At 43.1% G+C, this 21,138-nt stretch overlaps 1 protein-coding gene across 1 annotated transcript in view; it reads right to left on the bottom strand.

The window, feature by feature from the left end:
- The window catches only part of Srp72 (signal recognition particle 72), a 58,725-nt gene extending 37,833 nt beyond the window's left edge, over positions 1 to 20,892 (bottom strand). Inside the window, exons 1-6 of the mRNA XM_070096743.1 lie at positions 20,646 to 20,892; positions 12,930 to 13,044; positions 12,151 to 12,288; positions 10,244 to 10,361; positions 3,151 to 3,347; positions 1,118 to 1,388 (exon numbers count right to left, since the gene is read on the bottom strand). Of these exons, the coding sequence (XP_069952844.1) occupies positions 1,118 to 1,388; positions 3,151 to 3,347; positions 10,244 to 10,361; positions 12,151 to 12,288; positions 12,930 to 13,044; positions 20,646 to 20,748 (942 nt within the window). The 5' untranslated portion in view covers positions 20,749 to 20,892. The remainder of the gene's footprint in view (positions 1 to 1,117; positions 1,389 to 3,150; positions 3,348 to 10,243; positions 10,362 to 12,150; positions 12,289 to 12,929; positions 13,045 to 20,645) is intronic.
- Between the last annotated feature and the right edge of the window lie 246 nt (positions 20,893 to 21,138).

Genomic DNA, 21,138 nt, shown 5'->3' with positions numbered 1-21,138 from the left:
AATTCTTCAAGACAGAAAAAAATTTAACAGGTTTCTGGTTCAACAGTAAACAAATTTTTAGGGTCAATAATACAGAATCAGAACCCCTGTTTATAATATAACGTGTTCCCAAAGACAGTACAGTTATTAACTCTCTTATAAGGCTCCTCTATTCAATGGAATTTTTCATAAATGCAATGGAAAAAAAATAGTGCATTTAAAATTGAATAGCTCATAGAAAGCTATTTAAAGTTCCGATGCACTTTTCAATCACATTTACGAAGAGCTGACTGTATCTTGTGTTAATAAATGTAAAATGGTTATAATCCATACCATATTTTTTATAGGGGTAGATGGGATAGCCACAAGAAGGCCTTGGTCAGATGACCACAAGCTCCAGCTACAGGTCATTGTATGACTACGACCTTCATCAGGTAACACTTGTCCCGTTTCCTGACAAACCTTACCTAACCTGTATCTTGGGGCCCCTTACTCTTATGTAAATGATGTGCCCACTAGAGTTGAATGCAAACTTTTTTAAATACAGATGAGAATGCTCTCCTAGTCTAAGGTAAAGACCTACAGGATATAGCTAAAGTACTGTCACTGGAACTACAGTCTTGCAGCAAATGGTAAATAGATAAATTGTTATTGTACTTAGGGTAAACAGAAAAATGGTAAATAACCTTGTTGTATTATATAACAAGGAACCCATCTCTACAGTGACTTCACTGAAATATCCTTTGATCCATACATGATGTCAGGTAATTGTAGTAAAAAACAAAAAACAGTGCCTTAGTATGGGTGCCAGTGACTAATATCTTCATTAAGTCATCTCGAGCAAAATCCTAAAATGATCAAATAATTATCAACTCGAGTTGACAAAAAGTCAAATTCATTCACCCTTGAATTATCTGCCTGCAGAATAGTGGTAATCAATATTTTTTTTTATTTTTTATTAACACATTGGCTGCTTCCCACCAAGGCAGGGTAGCCCAAAAAAGAAAAACTTTCATCATTCACTCCATCACTGCCTTGCCAGAGGCATGCTTACACTACAGTTACAAAACTGCAACATTAACACCCCTCTCTCAAGAGTAATCAATATTATTATTGCTTTATTAGTTTTATACACTACCTGATTGGTGTGGTATGCAAGAAGGCAGTGGTTGAGGCCGATCGTAGAGCGCTGGTAGCTGGTCAGCTTGTGCTCCAGCCCAGGTGCCATGGCAGTCTTCATCCTCTTGCGGGAATCGAACACATTGGCGGCTCGATTGATGGAAACCAAATTGTTGTTTATGATAGCAAGGAGAGCTGGGTCTTCAGGCTTAGACTTGAGCACACTATTGTAGACAGCGAGAGCCTCGCGGTCCCGTCCCAGCAGTTGCATGCAATGACCTTGCTGCACCCTGCAACATGATTACATGTAAAGTAAAAGGACACAAGTGCAACTAATGTGACATTTTATTGTGGCAACGTTTCGCTCTCCAGGAGCTTTATCAAGCCATTGGCTTGATAAAGCTCCTGGAGAACAAAACGTTGCCACAATAAAATGTCACATTAGTTGCACTTGTGTCCTTTTACTTTACATATTGTCGGTAATTCTACCAACTTTATTACAACATGATTACAGGATGCATCAAACATGATACAGCCCTGAAGAAGGCCTGTCATCATAATTTATACTCCACATGATACAGCCCTGAACAAAGCCTTTCATAACAGGATACACTCCACATGATACAGCCCTGAACATGGCCTGTCATCATAATTTATACTCTACATGATATAGCCCTGAATAAGGCCTGTCATTACTTTGTAATTGTATCTGAACACCATCTAAAGAATTAGTAACTGACAAAGGTTCAAAACTGAACCTTTTGCTGTCCATAATGTAGTACTGCGGGTTTGAGCTCAGGGTCTGTACCGTAGTTCTACACCTAAATTTTAGCGGTTTTAAATTTAGTTTGAGAAGGCTGGTAGGCCTACATATGAGAGAATGAGTCTGTGTGGTTAGTGTGCACAGTACACAAACACACACAAAAAAAAATCAGGGCACCCACACTGCATTGTGGAAATGCCATATTAGTACCCTCTGTTCACCATGCCTCGCAGATGAAAAAACCTCACTCCTTAGTGAACTGAGAATCTTCTGTTCCCAAGAGATAGTTCTAACAGTGAGGAATATAGAGGCAAAGATGAGCTCTATGGTTCTAACAGTTAGCTTTCACCGACGGTTTTACAATGCCATAAGCGAAAGCTTATTTTCTCCCATGGTCAGGAGTCAGATGAGAGTAATCCTGATGATAATGATGTGAATTTTGATTTCCTACCTATCAATGACCATCTGAGTAACGACAGTGATGAATATCTACGTATGAAGCGTCATTTTATATGGTGCTGTATGCGGTCTGGGAGTGTGCCATATGCTATCCCACGAAGACGGAGTACATCTCGTGTTCCTACACCAGCAACTGACAGTGATAGTGATGATCAAGTCACTTCAATTGGGATAAATACTAGACCGCATGTGGCAGTAGGTGGTGGCACAAGGGATGTGGCACCAACCATACCCCAGGCTGGGAGTCATGACCCTCAATCAATATTACAATGACCCAAGGCATCCTCAACCACCCACACACCACAATTTGCATGACCACAACCACAACCAGCTACTAATATCCAGTACCTACCACCAGACTGCATCTGGGATTGAAAGAAACATGCAAATTTTGTGCCCAATCTCCATCAATTTGATGACACCCACAGTGGAATCCTGCCTAACTGTACCCTTGAGAAAAATGCCAGTGAACTAGAAATCTTTGAGCTAATTTTTGATCTACCAATGATGGAAATTATTGTCAGGGAAATGAATTGATACTTTGATTATATGAAGACCAACACAATGATTTCGCCACAATCACTACACCGGTGAAAGAAGACATGGTAGCTGAGATGTATCTCTTCTTTGCCACAATAATTGTATTCAGGCCAGAATAGCCTGAATACAATTACTGTGCCAGACCAGAAGTTGTGGTTATCTAGACTGGGATCTGACAACTCACCTGATGACAGCCACCTCATCACTGACTTCTTCCTCGGTGGTGGCATCACTCACCTGATAATAGCCACCCTATCACTGACTTCCTCCTCAATAGTGCCATCACTCACCTGATAATAGCCACCTCATCATTGACTTCCTCCTCAGTGGTGGCTTCATCTTGTGTGAGGTAGGCCCTACAAGAGGTCTCAGCAGCTTGTAGTTTGGTCAAGGCCTCATTGACACGACCAGCAGCCAGCAGGTGACATGCACCATTGTACAGCAGTTCATAAGAAGAGTCATCCAACTCAATGTTGTCTTCCTCTTTCTGTACAACCAAGGGAAAAAACATTCATTTTTTAATTTGTGAACTCTTTGTTAATAATTATTATCATTATTTTTAAAACTTCGGCTGCCCCCCACTGGGTGAAGATGACCTTGTGATGTAGATCAACTATGAGGTCAACAGTTTGACTTAACCAACCAGAGTAAATTGTCGCATTCCCTGCCTTGGCAGGGAAGTGTGCTACTGTAGAAAGACACTTGGCGCCATCGCGGTCTCAGGTCTTTTGTTCTTGACGGAGACAGTAAGGAGTGGTTAGAGAGACTGGTGAAATCTACCCCCAAAACCTGGAATTTAGGGGGATGCAGAGAGGACCATATAAGCTCTAGGAAACAGCTAGAGAAGAGATTCTGGTGGAGCTCTGGCCTGTGTGCAGACCTCTGGGAGAGGGCTGCTGGAGAGTCTCTGGAGGAGAGAATGTTGGAGACACTGGGCAGAGTACTGGCTTGGAGCAGTGCTTGTGCTGTGCATGTCTTGGGATCTCTGGTTAGAATCTGACTGAGTACCTGGGGTGAACTGTCCCTCTGAACTTATTTTAAGTAAATATTCTGTTTCGTCAGTTAAATTGTAACCCTTGTCTCACTGCTTATGTATGTCATTCCCATTTACATGTATCTAAACCCAATAGTGTTCTCCTGTTCCCAAATATATTACTGTACAAGGACTTAACATAATACAAGACAAATCACTCTTTGATATCCCTCATATCCATCTATCCCTATGCAAAAATGCAATGCACATCAAGGGACCTAAGAACTGGAATTTATTGCCAGAGAACACTAAAGGACCCCTGCCTGCAAATCAATTTAAGGCTCAACTTAGAAATCACCTACTTACCCAAAATTAACCAGACTAACCATACTCAATACCTACCAGTTACTCAATGGCTGTATAAAAAACTTCTAAATAATACAAGTCTCTTCAACTCAAACTTAATTCACCTTCACTACTATATATATAGTGCTAAAAATTACTCAGCCATAAACTCATTACTCTAAATTACATGCTTAAATTCTTTACATTAAATATTACTAAAATGTAATAATTATTAATTACATTTAATTGTTCTAAATTACATTATACTAAATTGTAATAATCTCATATTGTAAGTTTTTTTTTAAATTGTCCCATTGTAATACACTCATATTGTATATCAATTCCACTTTTGCCATTATTTGTAATAATGCTCATATAATTATCTGTTACTGCCAGTTATTGTAAATTGTTTTTAGACTGTTCCATTGAGACATTACCATATTCTAAATTGACCCAAACTGTACCACTATTTACAATTATCTGCTGGCCATCTCTAGTTACTGTCCTTGGATTACTCTGCTAGCCAATTTTAGTTAATGTCCTTGGTTAACTCATTATGAAAAAAAAAGCACACCCTACACCATCTGGGGATATGGAACTGCAGGTGTATGTTGCTGTAGGGTGCAAATATGAATGAAAATGTTTAGGAGACTGCACTTCTTCATAGCAGACATTTGAACCTTGGGGCCTGGAAGGAAAAGAGTAAAACCTGAATCATGGAGTATTCTTAAGGAAGGAGGGATGAATAAAATACAATCTAAGGTGAGCATAAAGAGAGATGGGGGGCAAATTAAGGGATATTACTAACAGCTCTAGCATGGAGATTAAAAGGAGTCCTAGAAATGGGAAGTACAATGTCTGCAAAGGAGGGGTTTGGGATACGGGCAGTTTAGAGTGAGTAAACTGTTGTATCTGGGCACCTCTGCAAAGACAGTGATTATGTATGAGTGATGGTGAAAGTGTTGACTGATAATGGAAGTTTTTTCTTTCTTTTTGGGTTTTTCTTTCTTTTGGGGTCACCTTGCCTTGGTGGGAGACTGCTGACATGTTAAAAAAAAAAAAAAAAAAAAAAAAAAAAATACATGGAAGCAACAATTACAGATATTAGCTTTACTAATACAGTGGAACCTCAAAAATCGAACTTAATCCATTCCAGGAGCTAGTTCTAAATTTGAAAAGTCTGAAATTCGAAGCAATATTTCCCATAAGAAATAATGGAAATACAATTAATCCGTTCCAGAAACCCAAAAATATTCACACAAAAAATACATTTTATAGAGATTAATTACAGTTTTACATACAACAAATACTATAGTTTTTAATTATGTAAAGTAATACATATAAAATAACATTTTTACTTACCTTTATTGAAGATTGGTGATGGCATCTGGAAGATAGGGAGGAGGAGAGAGGGAGTTGTAGTTAGTGTTTGGTAGGAGAATCCCCCTCCATGAGGACTTCAGGTAAAGCCCTCTCTGGGATTACTTCCCTTCTCTGTCTTTTAATGCCACTAGGACCAGCTTGAGAGTCACTGGACCCCTGTCTCACAAAATAACTGTATACAGTCCTCTGTTTCTGGCACCTCTTTAACATTTCCCTAAAATGGGACATGATCCTGTCACTGAACTTGTTGCAAAGATGGCTTGTTTCAGCTTGCTCCGGGTGGTACTTCTGCACAAACATTTGGACATCATTCCACTTGGCACAAATCTCCTTAATCTTTGAAGAAGGCACCTCATCCACTCCCTATATTAACACCTTTCGCAACATCAGCTTCCTTGATTTGTTCTTTCTTTGACAGGATAGAACCGATGGTCGACTTGTTTTTCCCATACATCCTGGTAAACACAACAAGTCTCGCACCACTCTCATACTTCTGTATTAATTTCCTTCTTCACATCTATGGTGTTTCTCACTTTCTTTACCACAGGGGTACAACTAGCAAGTTTCTTTGGGCCCATGGCAGCTTATTTCACAGTCCCACAAACACTAAACACAACGAAATAATCGTAAAATGCGTGAATGAGAGCGCAGGTTAGTGTTCACTCAAGCATAAACAAAGCTAGACTGCTCACGGCGCCTGCGCGGGGACGCGGACAGAGCGGGCGGCAGACAGGTCCCGTACCCGGCGGTCCGAAAATAGGGGCGCGTTCGATAATGAGGACACAGTTTGTCCCGAAAAAATGGTCCTATTTTCGAAACGTTCGATATGTGATACGTTCGATTTTTGAGGTTCCACTGTACTTTGTATCTGTAATTGTGGTGCATGTAAAAGGCTGGACAGGTGATAAAGCAATCAATCTTCTTTTTCTTTCAACAAACTGGTCATATTCCACCAAGGCAGGGTGGCCCAAAAAGTAAAACGAAAGTTTCTCTTTTTAACTTTAGTAATGTATATAGAAGGGGGGTTACTAGCCCCTTGCTCCCAAAGTAATCAATATACAGGAAATAATGGAGATTATGGCAGTTCTGTAATGAAGGAATGTTAATAACTGTATTCAGGCTCTCAAATGAAAATCAAAAAGCCTCTAGACCTGTACCTGTAGACAAATCTAAGGGTCACTGCTCCCATAGCCAGTCCCAGACTAGCCGTGGGAGTAAAAAGTTCCAAAATGTCCTCCTCCACAAGATGTAACCTTCTTGACCCACCTCAAGGTGTGAGCAACCTTCTTGAACCACCTCAAGGTGTGGGCAACCTTCTTGACCCACCTCAAGGTGTGAGCAACCTTCTTGACCCACCTCAAGGTGTGAGCAACTTTCTCGTCCCACCTTCTGTCCCAGCTTGACTTCTCACACAGTTGTGAACAATTTGGAGAAGCTCTTGAAGTTCAAAATGCGTCTTCCCAAGGAGCTTGTAAGCATCATTCAAGGTTGAAGACTTCACTACATCCCATGAAGCCTTAATGTTGTCCATGGCACTCCCAACATTGTAAGCCTTCCTAAAGTATATTTTGTGAATGCCACTGACTACACATAAGCACATTTATGCAGCGCACATGGAATGAATGGTAAAAATGGAATCATCCCACAGTACTGGTGGGGAATGAACTCGTGGCAAGTAAGTCATAAAATTCCAGGCCAGCACCTAAGCCACTGAAGTTTTATGACTCACTTGCCACATGCTCAATCCCCACCCATACCATGGTTTGCTTGCAATCATGTCATTATGATTTCACGAGTCAACAAAATCATCACATAAAAGCATATTTGTTCACAGGAAATCTACCCAAATAAAGGATTATTATATATAAAATATTATATACGTATATTATATTCATGCACTGGCCAGGGAGGTATACCATCTTCTAGGAGTGAAGAAGAGCAGAATGTAAGTGTGGTGGAGGTACGTGAGGCATTACGTAGAACAAAAGGGGGTAAAGCAGCTGGAACTGATGGGATCATGACAGAAATGTTAAAAGCAGGGGGGGATATAGTGTTGGAGTGGTTGGTACTTTTGTTTAATAAATGTATGAAAGAGGGGAAGGTACCTAGGGATTGGCGGAGAGCATGTATAGTCCCTTTATATAAAAGGAAAGGGGACAAAAGAGATTGTAAAAATTATAGAGGAATAAGTGTACTGAGTATACCAGGAAAAGTATACGGTAGGGTTATAATTGAAAGAATTAGAGGTAAGACAGAATGTAGGATTGCAGATGAGCAGGGAGGCTTCAGAGTGGGTAGGGGATGTGTAGATCAAGTGTTTACATTGAAGCATATATGTGAACAGTATTTAGATAAAGGTAGGGAAGTTTTTATTGCATTTATGGATTTAGAAAAGGCATATGATAGAGTGGATAGAGGAGCAATGTGGCAGATGTTGCAAGTATATGGAATAGGTGGTAAGTTACTAAATGCTGTAAAGAGCTTTTATGAGGATAGTGAGGCTCAGGTTAGGGTGTGTTGAAGAGAGGGAGAATACTTCCCGGTAAAAGTAGGTCTTAGACAGGGATGTGTAATGTCACCATGGTTGTTTAATATATTTATAGATGGGGTTGTAAAAGAAGTAAATGCTAGGGTGTTCGGGAGAGGGGTGGGATTAAATTATGGGGAATCAAATTCAAAATGGGAATTGATACAGTTACTTTTTGCTGATGATACTGTGCTTATGGGAGATTCTAAAGAAAAATTGCAAAGGTTAGTAGATGAGTTTGAGAATGTGTGTAAAGGTAGAAAGTTGAAAGTGAACATAGAAAAGAGTAAGGTGATGAGGGTATCAAATGATTTAGATAAAGAAAAATTGGATATCAAATTGGGGAGGAGGAGTATGGAAGAAGTGAATGTTTTCGGATACTTGGGAGTTGACGTGTCAGCGGATGGATTTATAGGATGAGGTTAATCACAGAATTGATGAGGGAAAAAAAGGTGAGTGGTGCGTTGAGATATATGTGGAGTCAAAAAACGTTATCTATGGAGGCAAAGAAGGGAATGTATGAAGGTATAGTAGTACCAACACTCTTATATGGATGTGAAGCTTGGGTGGTAAATGCAGCAGCGAGGAGACGGTTGGAGGCAGTGGAGATGTCCTGTCTAAGGGCAATGTGTGGTGTAAATATTATGCAGAAAATTCGGAGTGTGGAAATTAGGAGAAGGTGTGGAGTTAATAAAAGCATTAGTCAGAAGGCAGAAGAGGGGTTGTTGAGGTGGTTTGGTCATTTAGAGAGAATGGATCAAAGTAGAATGACATGGAAAGCATATAAATCTATAGAGGAAGGAAGGAGGGGTAGGGGTCGTCCTCGAAAGGGTTGGAAAGAGGGGTAAAGGAGGTTTTGTGGGCGAGGGGCTTGGACTTCCAGCAAGCGTGCATGAGCGTGTTAGATAGGAGTGAATGGAGACAAATGATACTTGGGACCTGACGATCTGTTGGAGTGTGAGCAGGGTAATATTTAGTGAAGGGATTCAGGGAAACCGGCTATTTTCATATAGTTGGACTTGAGTCCTGGAAATGGGAAGTACAATGCCTGCACTTTAAAGGAGGGGTTTGGGATATTGGCAGTTTGGAGGGGTATGTTGTGTATCTTTATACGTATATGCTTCTAAACTGTTGTATTCTGAGCACCTCTACAAAAGCAGTGATGATGTGTGAGTGTGGTGAAAATGTTGAATGATGATGAAAGTATTTTCTTTTTGGGGATTTTCTTTCTTTTTTGGGTCACCCTGCCTCGGTGGGAGACGGCCGACTTGTTGAAAAAAAAAAAAAATTATATTAATACTTCATTCTTTACTTATTAATACAGTGGTACCTTACTTACAAGTTTAATTCATTCCATGACTGAGCTCGTAACTCAATTTGCTCGTATATCAAATCAATTTTCCTCATTGAAATTAATTGAAATGCCATTAATCCGTTCTAGCGGAATTCCTGGCTCTCGGGAGGCAGGAGAAAAATACTTCAATATAACACTAATGTCAACTCTACGGCTTATTTATCTATCACAAATGATCTAATTGTTTTACATGATGGTAGGATTGCTGGTGTCCTTTTTTCTGTCTCATAAACATGCAAGATTTCACGTACGTCTTGCTACTTCTACTTACACTTAGGTCACACTACACATACATGTACAAGCATATATATATATACACACACATCCCTCTGGGTTTTCTTCTATTTTCTTTCTAGTTCTTGTTTATTTCCTCTTATTTCCATGGGGAAGTGGAACAGAATTCTTCCTCCGTAAGCCATGCGTGTTGTAAGAGGCGACTAAAATGCCGGGAGCAAGAGGCTAGTAACCCCCTTTTCCCATATAAATTACTAAATTTAAAAAGAGAAACTTTCGTTTTTCTTTTTTGGCCACCCTGCCTTAGTGGGATACGGCGGGTTTGTCGAGAGAAAAAAAACAAAATGATCTAGTATGACATAACAAACAATATAAATAACATAGAAACATGATATATACTCAGATTTTGGCTCACAACTCAAAGCAAAAATTCAACCAAGCAACAGCTCGTAACTCGGAAAACTCATAAGTTGGGGCACTCGTAAGTCAAGGTACCACTGTATAGCCTTATTTCATTTCTGAAACACCTAACATTATGAAGATCAAAATAGCAAGAGAAAGACTCACGGTTCCATCTAATGCACAATTGACAGCTACGGCTGTCAGGTTGGTCTCACGCTCCACATCATAGTCATCACTAGTAGTGCGAATAATTTCACGGTACACATCATAACACTCGCTGTACCTGTCGGTAGACACAGAGTTGAAGATACAGCAAAACTAAAGGATACAAGTTCCAATTATACAATAGACAATGTTATTATTTTAAGCTTATCTCTTATCCAAATCTAACTAACATGCAGTAGATTCTTTATCAGTGCTAAGGCTACAACCCTGAAAAAGAGGTGTCAAATCTAAAACAGCAATAACTCGTGTGAAAAACTCGTGGAAAATATAGGAATACAATCTGGACACCTCCAAATTTGTGAAACATTTTTAAATTCTAGTAAAATTAATACTGTATCTTGCCTTACATACTGTTAGTGGGTCTGCTGGGTTACTTTGGATGTAGGAAGATTTGTCAACCGAACACATACTATGTGTAACTACTGTCAAAATAAGAGCCAAATTTCTTGCCAAATTGCACCAAACATATAGGAACTCTCCACACTTATACAAAACAAACTTACAGGAACTCCACATTTGTAACAAACATATAGGAACTCTCCAGACCTGTACCAAACAAACTTATAGGAGCTCTCCAGACTTGTAACAAACAAATGCATTTTATAAAGCCAAACCAAAGAAAAACTACTATTACACTTAAAATATGTGGAGGAAGGTGGGGTAGGGGTCATCCTCGAAAGGGTTGGAGAGAGGGGGTAAAGGAGGTTTTGTGGGCGAGGGGCTTGGACTTCCAGCAAGCGTGCGCGAGCGTGTTAGATAGGAGTGAATGGAGACGAATGGTACTTGGGACATAACGATCTGTTGGAGTGTGAGCAGGGTAATATTTAAAGGGATTAAGGGAAACCGGTTATTTTCATATAGTCGGACTCGAGTCCTGGAAATGGGAAGTACAATGCCTGCACTTTAAAGGAGGGGTTTGGGATATTGGCAGTTTGGAGGGATATGTTGTGTATCTTTATATGTATATGCTTCTAAACTGTTGTATTCTGAGCACCTCTGCAAAAACAGTGATAATGTGTGAGTGTGGTGAAAGTGTTGAATGATGATGAAAGTATTTTCTTTTTGGGGATTTTCTTTCTTTTTTGGGTCACCCTGCCTCGGTGGGAGACGGCTGACTTGTTGAAGAAAAAAAAAAAAAAAAAAAAGCTTTTAGCTAGTTGGGTTTATAAGGCCACAACAACTTGTGTTATATAGTGTCTTGCTGGCCAGCGAGATGATAACTTGGTGGCTAACCTCGGAGGATAACTTGGGGCTAACCTCGGAAAATGATAACTTGGGGCTAACCTCGGAAAATGATAACTTGGGGCTAACCTCGGAAAATGATAACTTGGGGCTAACCTCGGAAAATGATAACTTGGGGCTAACCTCGGAAAATGATAACTTGGGGCTAACCTCGGAAAATGATAACTTGGGGCTAACCTCGGAAAAGATAACTTGGTGGCTAACCTCGGAAAATGATAACTTGGTGGCTAACCTCAGAAAAATAGTCATAATACTGTGGTTGGAACATTACACAAGTAACTCACACTTAGAAGACAAACTTTTAACAACTTTCTGGTCTGACTTGAACCATTAACCAGTCACTCAGGTTAACGGCTAGCTGGCCCAGTGGCTAACACGACGGTCTGGAGTTTTGAGACTCTCTGATCACGGATTCCATCCCAGCCCATGGTACGTTTTTTTTTAACGGTCCAAGTTGGACCAAAACTTTGTCGTAAGTTTCAGTCTACTAAGTGCGGGTTATCTGTGTTTTGGCAGCTAACCTCTCCTGGTGATAACTTGGCGACTAACCTCTCCAGGAGATAACTTGGTGATTAACCTCTCCAGGTGATAACTTGGTGACTAACCTCTCCAGACGATAAAGGATCTGTGCCTGGAGCTCCTGGACGCGAGGTGTCACATCAGCAGCCTTGCAGATGGTGTCATAGGCCTCTGACACTTGGTTCAGCCGGTACTGACAATATGCCTTCTCAAACGCCAGCTGTCTGTGAGGAAGACAATGTGAAACACATAGTTGATTATGTTGGGAGCAGCAGTCACGAAGGAGTGACAGGTGGGTGCAGCAGTCATGAATGAGTGACAGGTGGGTGCAGCAGTCATGCAGGAGTGACAGGTGGGTGCAGCAGTCATGCAGGAGTGACAGGTGGGTGCAGCAGTCATGCAGGAGTGACTAAAAGCTACAGTCTTTGTAAAATATATCTGAAAGAAAGTCTTCAGAGTGCTTGCACTATAAAGGGTGGGGACATTACAGTCCTGAAGGCAGGAAGTATAGTGCCTGTACTATGAACAATGGGTGGGGATGTTACAGTCCTGGAGGTGGGAAGTACAGTGACTGCACTCCGTAGGAGAGGGGTGAGGACGTTACAGTTCAGAGGATCAACTGAAATGCAATGTTAGCACACTTTTGGCAACACAGTGATTGAATGAATAAAGGTGAATATATTTCCTACTTTTCTGAATCGCCTTGCCTGTGTGGAAGATAGCCAGTGTTGTAAAAAATTAGTACGTATATTATTTGTATATAATTAAGCCTAACCAATTAATGGCAGTTGTACATAATTAAGACTTGACAATTAGTATCATGGCTATACATTAAATAGAAGGTATCAATGGTGCAAGGACTCACTCTGTCAACTTTGACTTGTTAGCGATGTTGAGAGCATCAGAGAATTGGTCGAGGTGGATGAGAGCCACAATCTTGCACTGCCAAGCCTTCACCTCCTTGGGGTCATCAGCTAAAACTGAACAGAACATTATCAATTGTCTTCATGTTGCCTCTACCTTGGTGGTGGAACAGTTTATATGGCCTGAGTTAATGACAGGGTTTATATGATACCTAATATAAATAAATCCTGCCCTAAAGCTTCTTGAAGAGCTGCATCAATAGGAACAATACAAAAAGCACACACCCCTGATACTGCAAGTGCATGACTCAACCTGAGCAAAACCTTTATATACAAATGGCCCAAAATATGCAGCTTTATATGTACTAGATGATTCTAAATGTTTCTTATATTACAAGTGATTCAAAAATAGTGTTAAAAAAACACCCCCAGAAAGTGAAATATAAATGACTGATAAATCTAATACAACCTGTCTGTCTATTAGTCCACTCAGCACTCGTACGATACATTTCAAAATAATCCATTCTTTTTTGTGCTTGCAACTGCTAAATAAGCCACCATGGGCCCTAAGAAAGCTTCTAGTGCCAGCCCTTTGGTAAAGAAGGTGAGAAACGTGATAGAATTAAAGAAAAAGTTTGTAGAAAAATACGAAATGGTGGTGGTAGAGGGTGGTAGTGCTTGTGATGGTGGTAGAGGGTGGTAGTGCTTGTGATGGTGGTAGAGGGTGATAGTGATGTTGGTAGAGGGTGGTAGTGGTTGTGATGGTGGTAGTGATGGTGGTAGAGAGTGGTAGTGGTTGTGATGGTGGTAGTGATTATGGTAGAGGGAAGAGCTGCAAGAGCTCTCTGGACGTTTTTTTTTTTTGTGTGTGACACGGGTCCAGTGACTCAAGCTGGTCACAGTGCCATTAAAAAACAAAGAAGGCAAGTAACCCAGGATAAGGACTTGGTACCTAAAGTCTTTATGGAAGGGGATTTCCCTTCCAAACAATAGTGTAACCTCTCCATCCTCTCCCCTCCTCCCATCATCCATACACCAACAAGAGTCTTCAATAAAGATAAGTGTGATGTTATTGTTTTATACTCGATTTATCGTTCTTTTCTGTATTTAAATCTATATTTAATCTATAAAAAAAATAATTTTTGTTAATACTGTTGTGTGTCTGGAATGGATTAATTGGATTTACATTACTTCGTATGGGGGAAATGGTTTCAAAATTCGTGAGTTTCGACTTTCGGCAGACTCTCTGGAACGGATTAATCACGAAATTTGGGGGTCCACTGTACAATAAGACACCTAAATTACTAGAAACGGTTGAAGTCCCTTGATTTGTATTCCTATAATGCAGGCAAGAGAGATACATGATAATACACACTTGGAAAATCCTAGAGGGATTAATACCAAGCTTGCACATGAAAATCACTCCCAATGAAAGCAAAAGATTCTGCAGGAGATGCAATATTCCCCAATGAAAAGCTGGGGTGCCACGAGTACACTGAGAGACAACACAATAAGTGTCAGGGGCCCAAGACTGTTCAACTGCCTCCCAGCATACATAAGGGGGCTTACCAACAGACCCCTGGCTGTCTTCAAGAAGGCACTGGACAGGTACCTAAGTCAGTACCTGACCAGCCAGGCTGTGGTTCGTATGTCAGTTTGCGAGAGTCCAGCATTAACAGCCTGGTTGATCAGACCCTGATCCACCACACTGCCTGGTTTCGGACCGAGCCGTGGGGGCGCTGACCCCCAAAACCCTCTCCAGGTATATTCCAAGTTGTCGAACTTAAGTCGTTCCAGATGTCAATTTGACAACCAAAATGGACGACAACCAAAGCAATTTTTCCCATTAAGAATAATGTAAATAAAATTAATCCATTCCAGAACCCAAATGACAATATAATAATTTATTAAAAATGTACTTACTACAGGTCGGCCATCATTAATCTTGCATCACTGGGACCTGTAGTGTGCCAGATTAACGAGTTTGCTGAATTACAGAGTGGTTAGGTTAGAGTACACTTAATTAACCTATCAATAGAGACTCTCTTTGCTACATCTTCCTCATTTTCATCACTGCTTTCTCCTCCACTGGCTTGCTACTGTGGATTTACAACCATCTGCACAATTTTCGAGTTAGTATAATGATGAAATTTGAGATTATGCTAGCCGAAATTAGTGCCGGATTACTGATGGAACCAGATAACTGATTGCTGGATTAGTGATGGCCAACCTGTTCTACATAAAACTATAAAAATGAATACTAAAAGAAACTTTGACTGAAATACTGTACAGTAAATGAAAATTTAACTGCCTCTTACCTGCCAGAGGAAATCTAATGGCATACTGGAAGCAGGAGGTGGAGGAGAGGAGGGGGTATGTTACTGCTCGGAGAGTCACCTTTTGTTACTATGTCAGGCAACTGTGCTTCTGGTGTTGCTTCTCTTTTTTTGTCTCTTTTCACTACTAATACCTTATTCTGGCTCACTGGTTCTTTGTCTCAGTGAGCCAGAATAAGGTATTAGTGGTGAAAAGAGAAAAAAAGGAGAAGCAACACCAGAAGCACAGTTGCCTGACATAGTAACAAAAGGTGACTCTCCAAGCAGTAACATACCCCCTCCTCTCCTCCACCTCCTGCTTCCAGTGAGGTTTGGTTAAGGCTCCGTTTTAACACTTGTCTAAACTGTAACATTACACTGTCACTGTACATGTTAGAGAGGCGGATGGCCACTGCTTTGTCTGGATATTTTTCAGCAAACCTCCTTCACTTCATACCAGTTCTATGCTCCTCCACCAACTCCACAGGTCTCCTTCTGGCTCAGGGTCATCTTCAAAGCCTTCAAAATCCCTGGCTGCCACAAAGTCAGGCCGCAATTTCTTCCATGCTGACTGCATGGTCCTGGAAGACACATTCCCCCAGGCTTTGTCTATAAGCCTCAAACAGGTGAGGATATTGAAATGGTCATTCTTTGGATCCATGATGGATTATCTCAATAAAACAAAATTGCACCAAAACTTCAAAATAAAAAAATTCACACGATGCACAAGAAAAGGTCAAGAGATGTTTACAGCATGCGAGACAGTGAGCACATGACCCAAGATGTTCAAATTTTCGGTTGACAACCAAGAAAACATACAAAAATCAGGTCATTTTTTTTTTCAAATTCCTAGTTTGAAAACCGATTTGTTCGACAACTAATGCAGTTGACAACCGAGGTTACACTGTATTAAACCTCTGCATTAAATTCACCTTAACCCATAAACTGTCCAAACGTAGATCTACGTTCGCTCGTGTGGCACTCCAAACGTAGATCTACGTTCGCTCGTGTGGCACTCCAAACGTAGATCTACGTTCGCTCGTGTGGCACTCCAAACGTAGATCTACGTTCGCTCGTGTGGCACTCCAAACGTAGATCTACGTTCGCTCGTGTGGCACTCCAAACGTAGATCTACGTTCGCTCGTGTGGCACTCCAAACGTAGATCTACGTTCGCTCGTGTGGCACTCCAAACGTAGATCTACGTTCGCTCGTGTGGCACTCCAAACGTAGATCTACGTTCGCTCGTGTGGCACTCCAAACGTAGATCTACGTTCGCTCGTGTGGCACTCCAAACGTAGATCTACGTGCACCTCCACGATCTACGCCTCGTGGGGCACTCCAAACGATCTAAACGTCATTGCCCACCTCACGGACACGTCGCCGGGCACCCAAACGGTAGATCTACGTCCAAATTGGTCACTCCAAACGTAGATTCACGCCGCCGCGGTGGCACCCTCCAAACGTAGATCTACGTCAGCCGCGGTGGCACTCCAAACGAGATCTACGTCGCCGTGGCACTCCAAACGTAGATCTACGCTCCGCTTTCGTGGCACTCCAAACGTAGATCACGCTCCGCCGCGTGGCACTCCAAAGGAGATTCACGGCCCTTGCAGGGCACCCAAACGAGATCTACGTCGCCGCGTGGCACTCCAAACGAGACGTCGCTGCAGGCACCCAAACGATCTCGCTCGCTGCGGTGGCACTCCAAACGAGATCACGTCGCCGCGTCAAACAGATCTACGTCAGGTGGCACTCCAAACGAGATCACGCTCGCTCGTAGGCATTCCAAAACGAGATCACGCTCGCCGCGGTGGCACCCTCCAAACGAGATCACGCCTCGGCCGCGTGGCACTCCAAACGAGATCACGCCGTCATGCGTGGCACTCAAACGCAGATCTACGTCACCTGCAGCACCCAAACGAGATCTACGCTCACTGCGGTGGCACCCTCCAAACGAGATCTACGTCACTGCGGCACCCAAACGTAGATCTACGCCGCTGGCACTAGCACGCACTCCAAACGATCTACGCTTTCACTGCAGTGGCACTCCAAACGAGATCACGCTCACTGCAGGCACCCTCCAAACGCAGATCACGCTCACTGCGGTGGCACTCCAAACGAGATCTACGCCACCGCTCACTCCAGATCTACGCTCGCGGCACTCCAAACGAGATCTACGCTCACTGCAGGTGGCACTCCAAACGAGATCACGCTCACTGCAGGACCAAACGTAGAGATCTACGCTCACTGCGGTGGCACTCCAAACGAGATCTACGCTCACTCGCGGTGGCACCCTCAAACGAGATCTACGCTCACTGCACTCCAAACGCAGATCACGCTCACCTCGTGGCACTCCAAACGAGATCTACGCTCACTGCGTGGCACCCAAACGATCACGCTCACCGCGACTCCCAAACGCTCTACGCACTGTGGCACTCCAAACGCAGATCACGCTCACCTCGTGTGGAGACACGTCACGCGGCACCCAAACGATCTACGCTCACTGCAGGGCACTCCAAACGAGATCTACGCTCACCGCGGTGGCACTCCAAACGAGATCTACGCTCACTGCAGTGGTACTTCCAAACGTAGATCTACGCTCACTGCGGTGGCACTCCAAACGCAGATCTACGCTCACTGTGGCACTCCAAACGAGATCCACGCTCACTGCGGTGGCATCCAAACGAGATCTACGCTCACCGTGGCACCCTCAAACGAGATCTACGCTCACTGCGGTGGCACTCCAAACGAGATCTACGCTCACTGCGGCACTCCAAACGAGATCTACGCTCACTCGTGTGGCACCCAAACGCAGATTCACGCTCACTGCAGGCACTCCAAACGCAGATCTACGCTCACTCGCGGGCACCCTCCAAACGAGATCTACGCTCACTGCAGGTGGCACTCCAAACGATCCACGCTCACCTCGTGCGGCACTCCAAACGAGATCACGCTCACTCGTGCACTCCAAACGTAGATCTACGCTCACGTGGCACTCAAACGTGGACACGCTCACCGAGGTGGCACTCTAGATCACGCTCACTGCGGTGGCACCCTCCAAACGAGATCTACGCTCACTGCTCACTCAAACGAGATCTACGCTCACTCGCGGTGGCACTTCCAAACGTAGATCTACGCTCACTGCGGTGGCACCCAAACGAAAGATCACGCTCACCGCGGTGGCACTCCAAACGAGATCACGCTCACCTCGTGCGGTCCAAACGCACTCAAACGTAGATCTACGCTCACTGCGGCACCCAAACGAGATCTATCGCTCACGCGTGGGCACTCCAAACGAGATCACGCGTGTGGCACTCCAAACGTAGATCTACGTTCACTCGTGTGGCACTCCAAACGTAGATCTACGTTCACTCGTGTGGCACTCCAAACGTAGATCTACGTTCACTCGTGTGGCACTCCAAACGTAGATCTACGTTCACTCGTGTGGCACTCCAAACGTAGATCTACGTTCACTCGTGTGGCACTCCAAACGTAGATCTACGTTCACTCGTGTGGCACTCCAAACGTAGATCTACGTTTTTTTACATGCTTTCTTATGGAGAAAATCAAGGTTTGGAGCGCTACGGCCATATTTTGAAACACCCTAGACCCCATATTTATTAACAATGGAATCTGGTCTGGGACATAATGGTGTCAAATTCTACAGTGTCAGACCACAACATTATCGAGGTTCAGACCAGTGTGCACAGAGGCCTGTGGCAGAAATATACTCGGTCGTGAGAGGTAAATTCAATAAATTAAATTTCAACAAGAACATCAACTGGGACCCTATAAATTATGACCTAAATGAGATACAATGGGAAGATGATATGGGTCATTCCAGGTAATTTACACACGTTAAACTATGTATGATAATTGTACTTACGTATACCTGTACCTAAATAAACTTACCCCTATCAATCTAAACCAATTCCTCAGGAGGCTGAGATCACTGATGCTCAACTACCATCAACTACCACCATCAACCACCACCACCATCAATCACCACTACTACCACCATCAACCACCACTATTACCATCAACCACCACTTACCACCATCAACCACCACTACCACCATCAACCACCACTACTACCATCAACGACCACTACTACCATCAACCACCACTACTACCATCAACCACCACCACTACCACCATCAACCACCACCACTACCACCATCAACCACCACCACTACCACCATCAACCACCACTATTACCACCATCAACCACCACTTACCATCAACCACCACTACCACCATCAACCACCACTACCACCATCAACCACCACCACTACCACCATCAACCACCACCACTACCATCAATCACCACCACTACCACCATCAACCACCACCACCACCAACCACCACCATCAACCACCACTACCATCAACTACCACCATCAACCACCACTACCATCAACCACCACCATCCCCCACCACCACTACCATCAACCACCACCACTACCAACCACCACTACTACCACCATCAATCACCACCACCACCATCAACCACCACCATCAACCACCACTACCACCATCAATCACCACCACCACCATCAACCACCACTACCATCAACTACCATCAACCACCACCACTACCACCATCAACCACCACCACCATCAATCACCACTACCACCATCAACCACCACCACCACCATCAACCACCACTACCATCAACTACCACCATCAACCACCACTACCATCAACCACCACCATCAACCACCACCACTACCATCAACCACCACCACTACCAACCACCACCACCATCAACCACCATCAATCACCACCACCACCATCAACCACCACTACTACCACCATCAATCACCACCACCACCATCAACCACCACTACCATCAACTACCATCAACCACCACCACTACCACCATCAACCACCACCACCATCAACCACCACCACTACCATCAACCACCACCACTACCAACCACCACCACTACCATCAACCACCACTACCACCATCAACCACCACCACTACCATCATTACTACCATCAACTACCACCATCAACCACCACCATTACTACCATCAACCACCACTACCACCATCAACCACTACCATTACTACCATCAACCACCACACTACCACCATCAACCACCATTACTACCATCAACTACCACACTACCACCATCAACCACTACCACCATCAACCACCACACTACCACCATCAACCACTACCACCATTACTACCATCAACTACCACACTACCACCATCAACCACTACCACCATCAACCACCACACTACCACCATCTACCATTACTACCATCAACCACCACACTACCACCATCAGCCACCACCACTAACCACCACCACTACCACCATTACTACCATCAACCACCACCATCAACCACCACCACCATCAACCACCACCACCATCAACCACTACTTACTTTTATTAGCAACCTTAATGACCTTCTGGTAGTTGTTGTTCTCAATAAACTTCTTCAGCTCTCCATAATAACCTGCCAACCTACTCTCCTCGGCCTCCCCCATCCTAGTGCTGTTGCTGCTCCAGTAACTAGGTGTTGCTGCTCCTGCTCCAGTAACTAGGTGTTGCTGCTCCTGCTCCAGTAACTAGGTATAAGTCCTCACTAGGTACTGCTCTAGTAACTAGGTGCACCAGATGTTAGCATGAAAACAGTGACGTCACTCTTCTCATCTAGCACAGTTTTATATTTTCCCCAATACACTTATTGGCTTTAACAATATTATCATCTCTGAACCACAAATGTTTATTTTATTCTCTTCGACTATAACGTCCATCTTGTGTATAAAGTAATATTGATGTTATGGCTCAAGTGTTGCAAATAGCGACAATGAAAAATAAACTGTGTTGAATGAGACATCTTGCCAGATGCTTCTGAGGGGATCACCACCTAAATT

The sequence above is a fragment of the Cherax quadricarinatus genome, chromosome 54 (assembly GCF_038502225.1).
Source record: "Cherax quadricarinatus isolate ZL_2023a chromosome 54, ASM3850222v1, whole genome shotgun sequence".
Taxonomy (NCBI): domain Eukaryota; kingdom Metazoa; phylum Arthropoda; class Malacostraca; order Decapoda; family Parastacidae; genus Cherax; species Cherax quadricarinatus.
The sequence above is the reverse complement of the archived record's forward strand: the minus strand, read 5'-3'. Positions and strand labels throughout refer to the sequence as shown.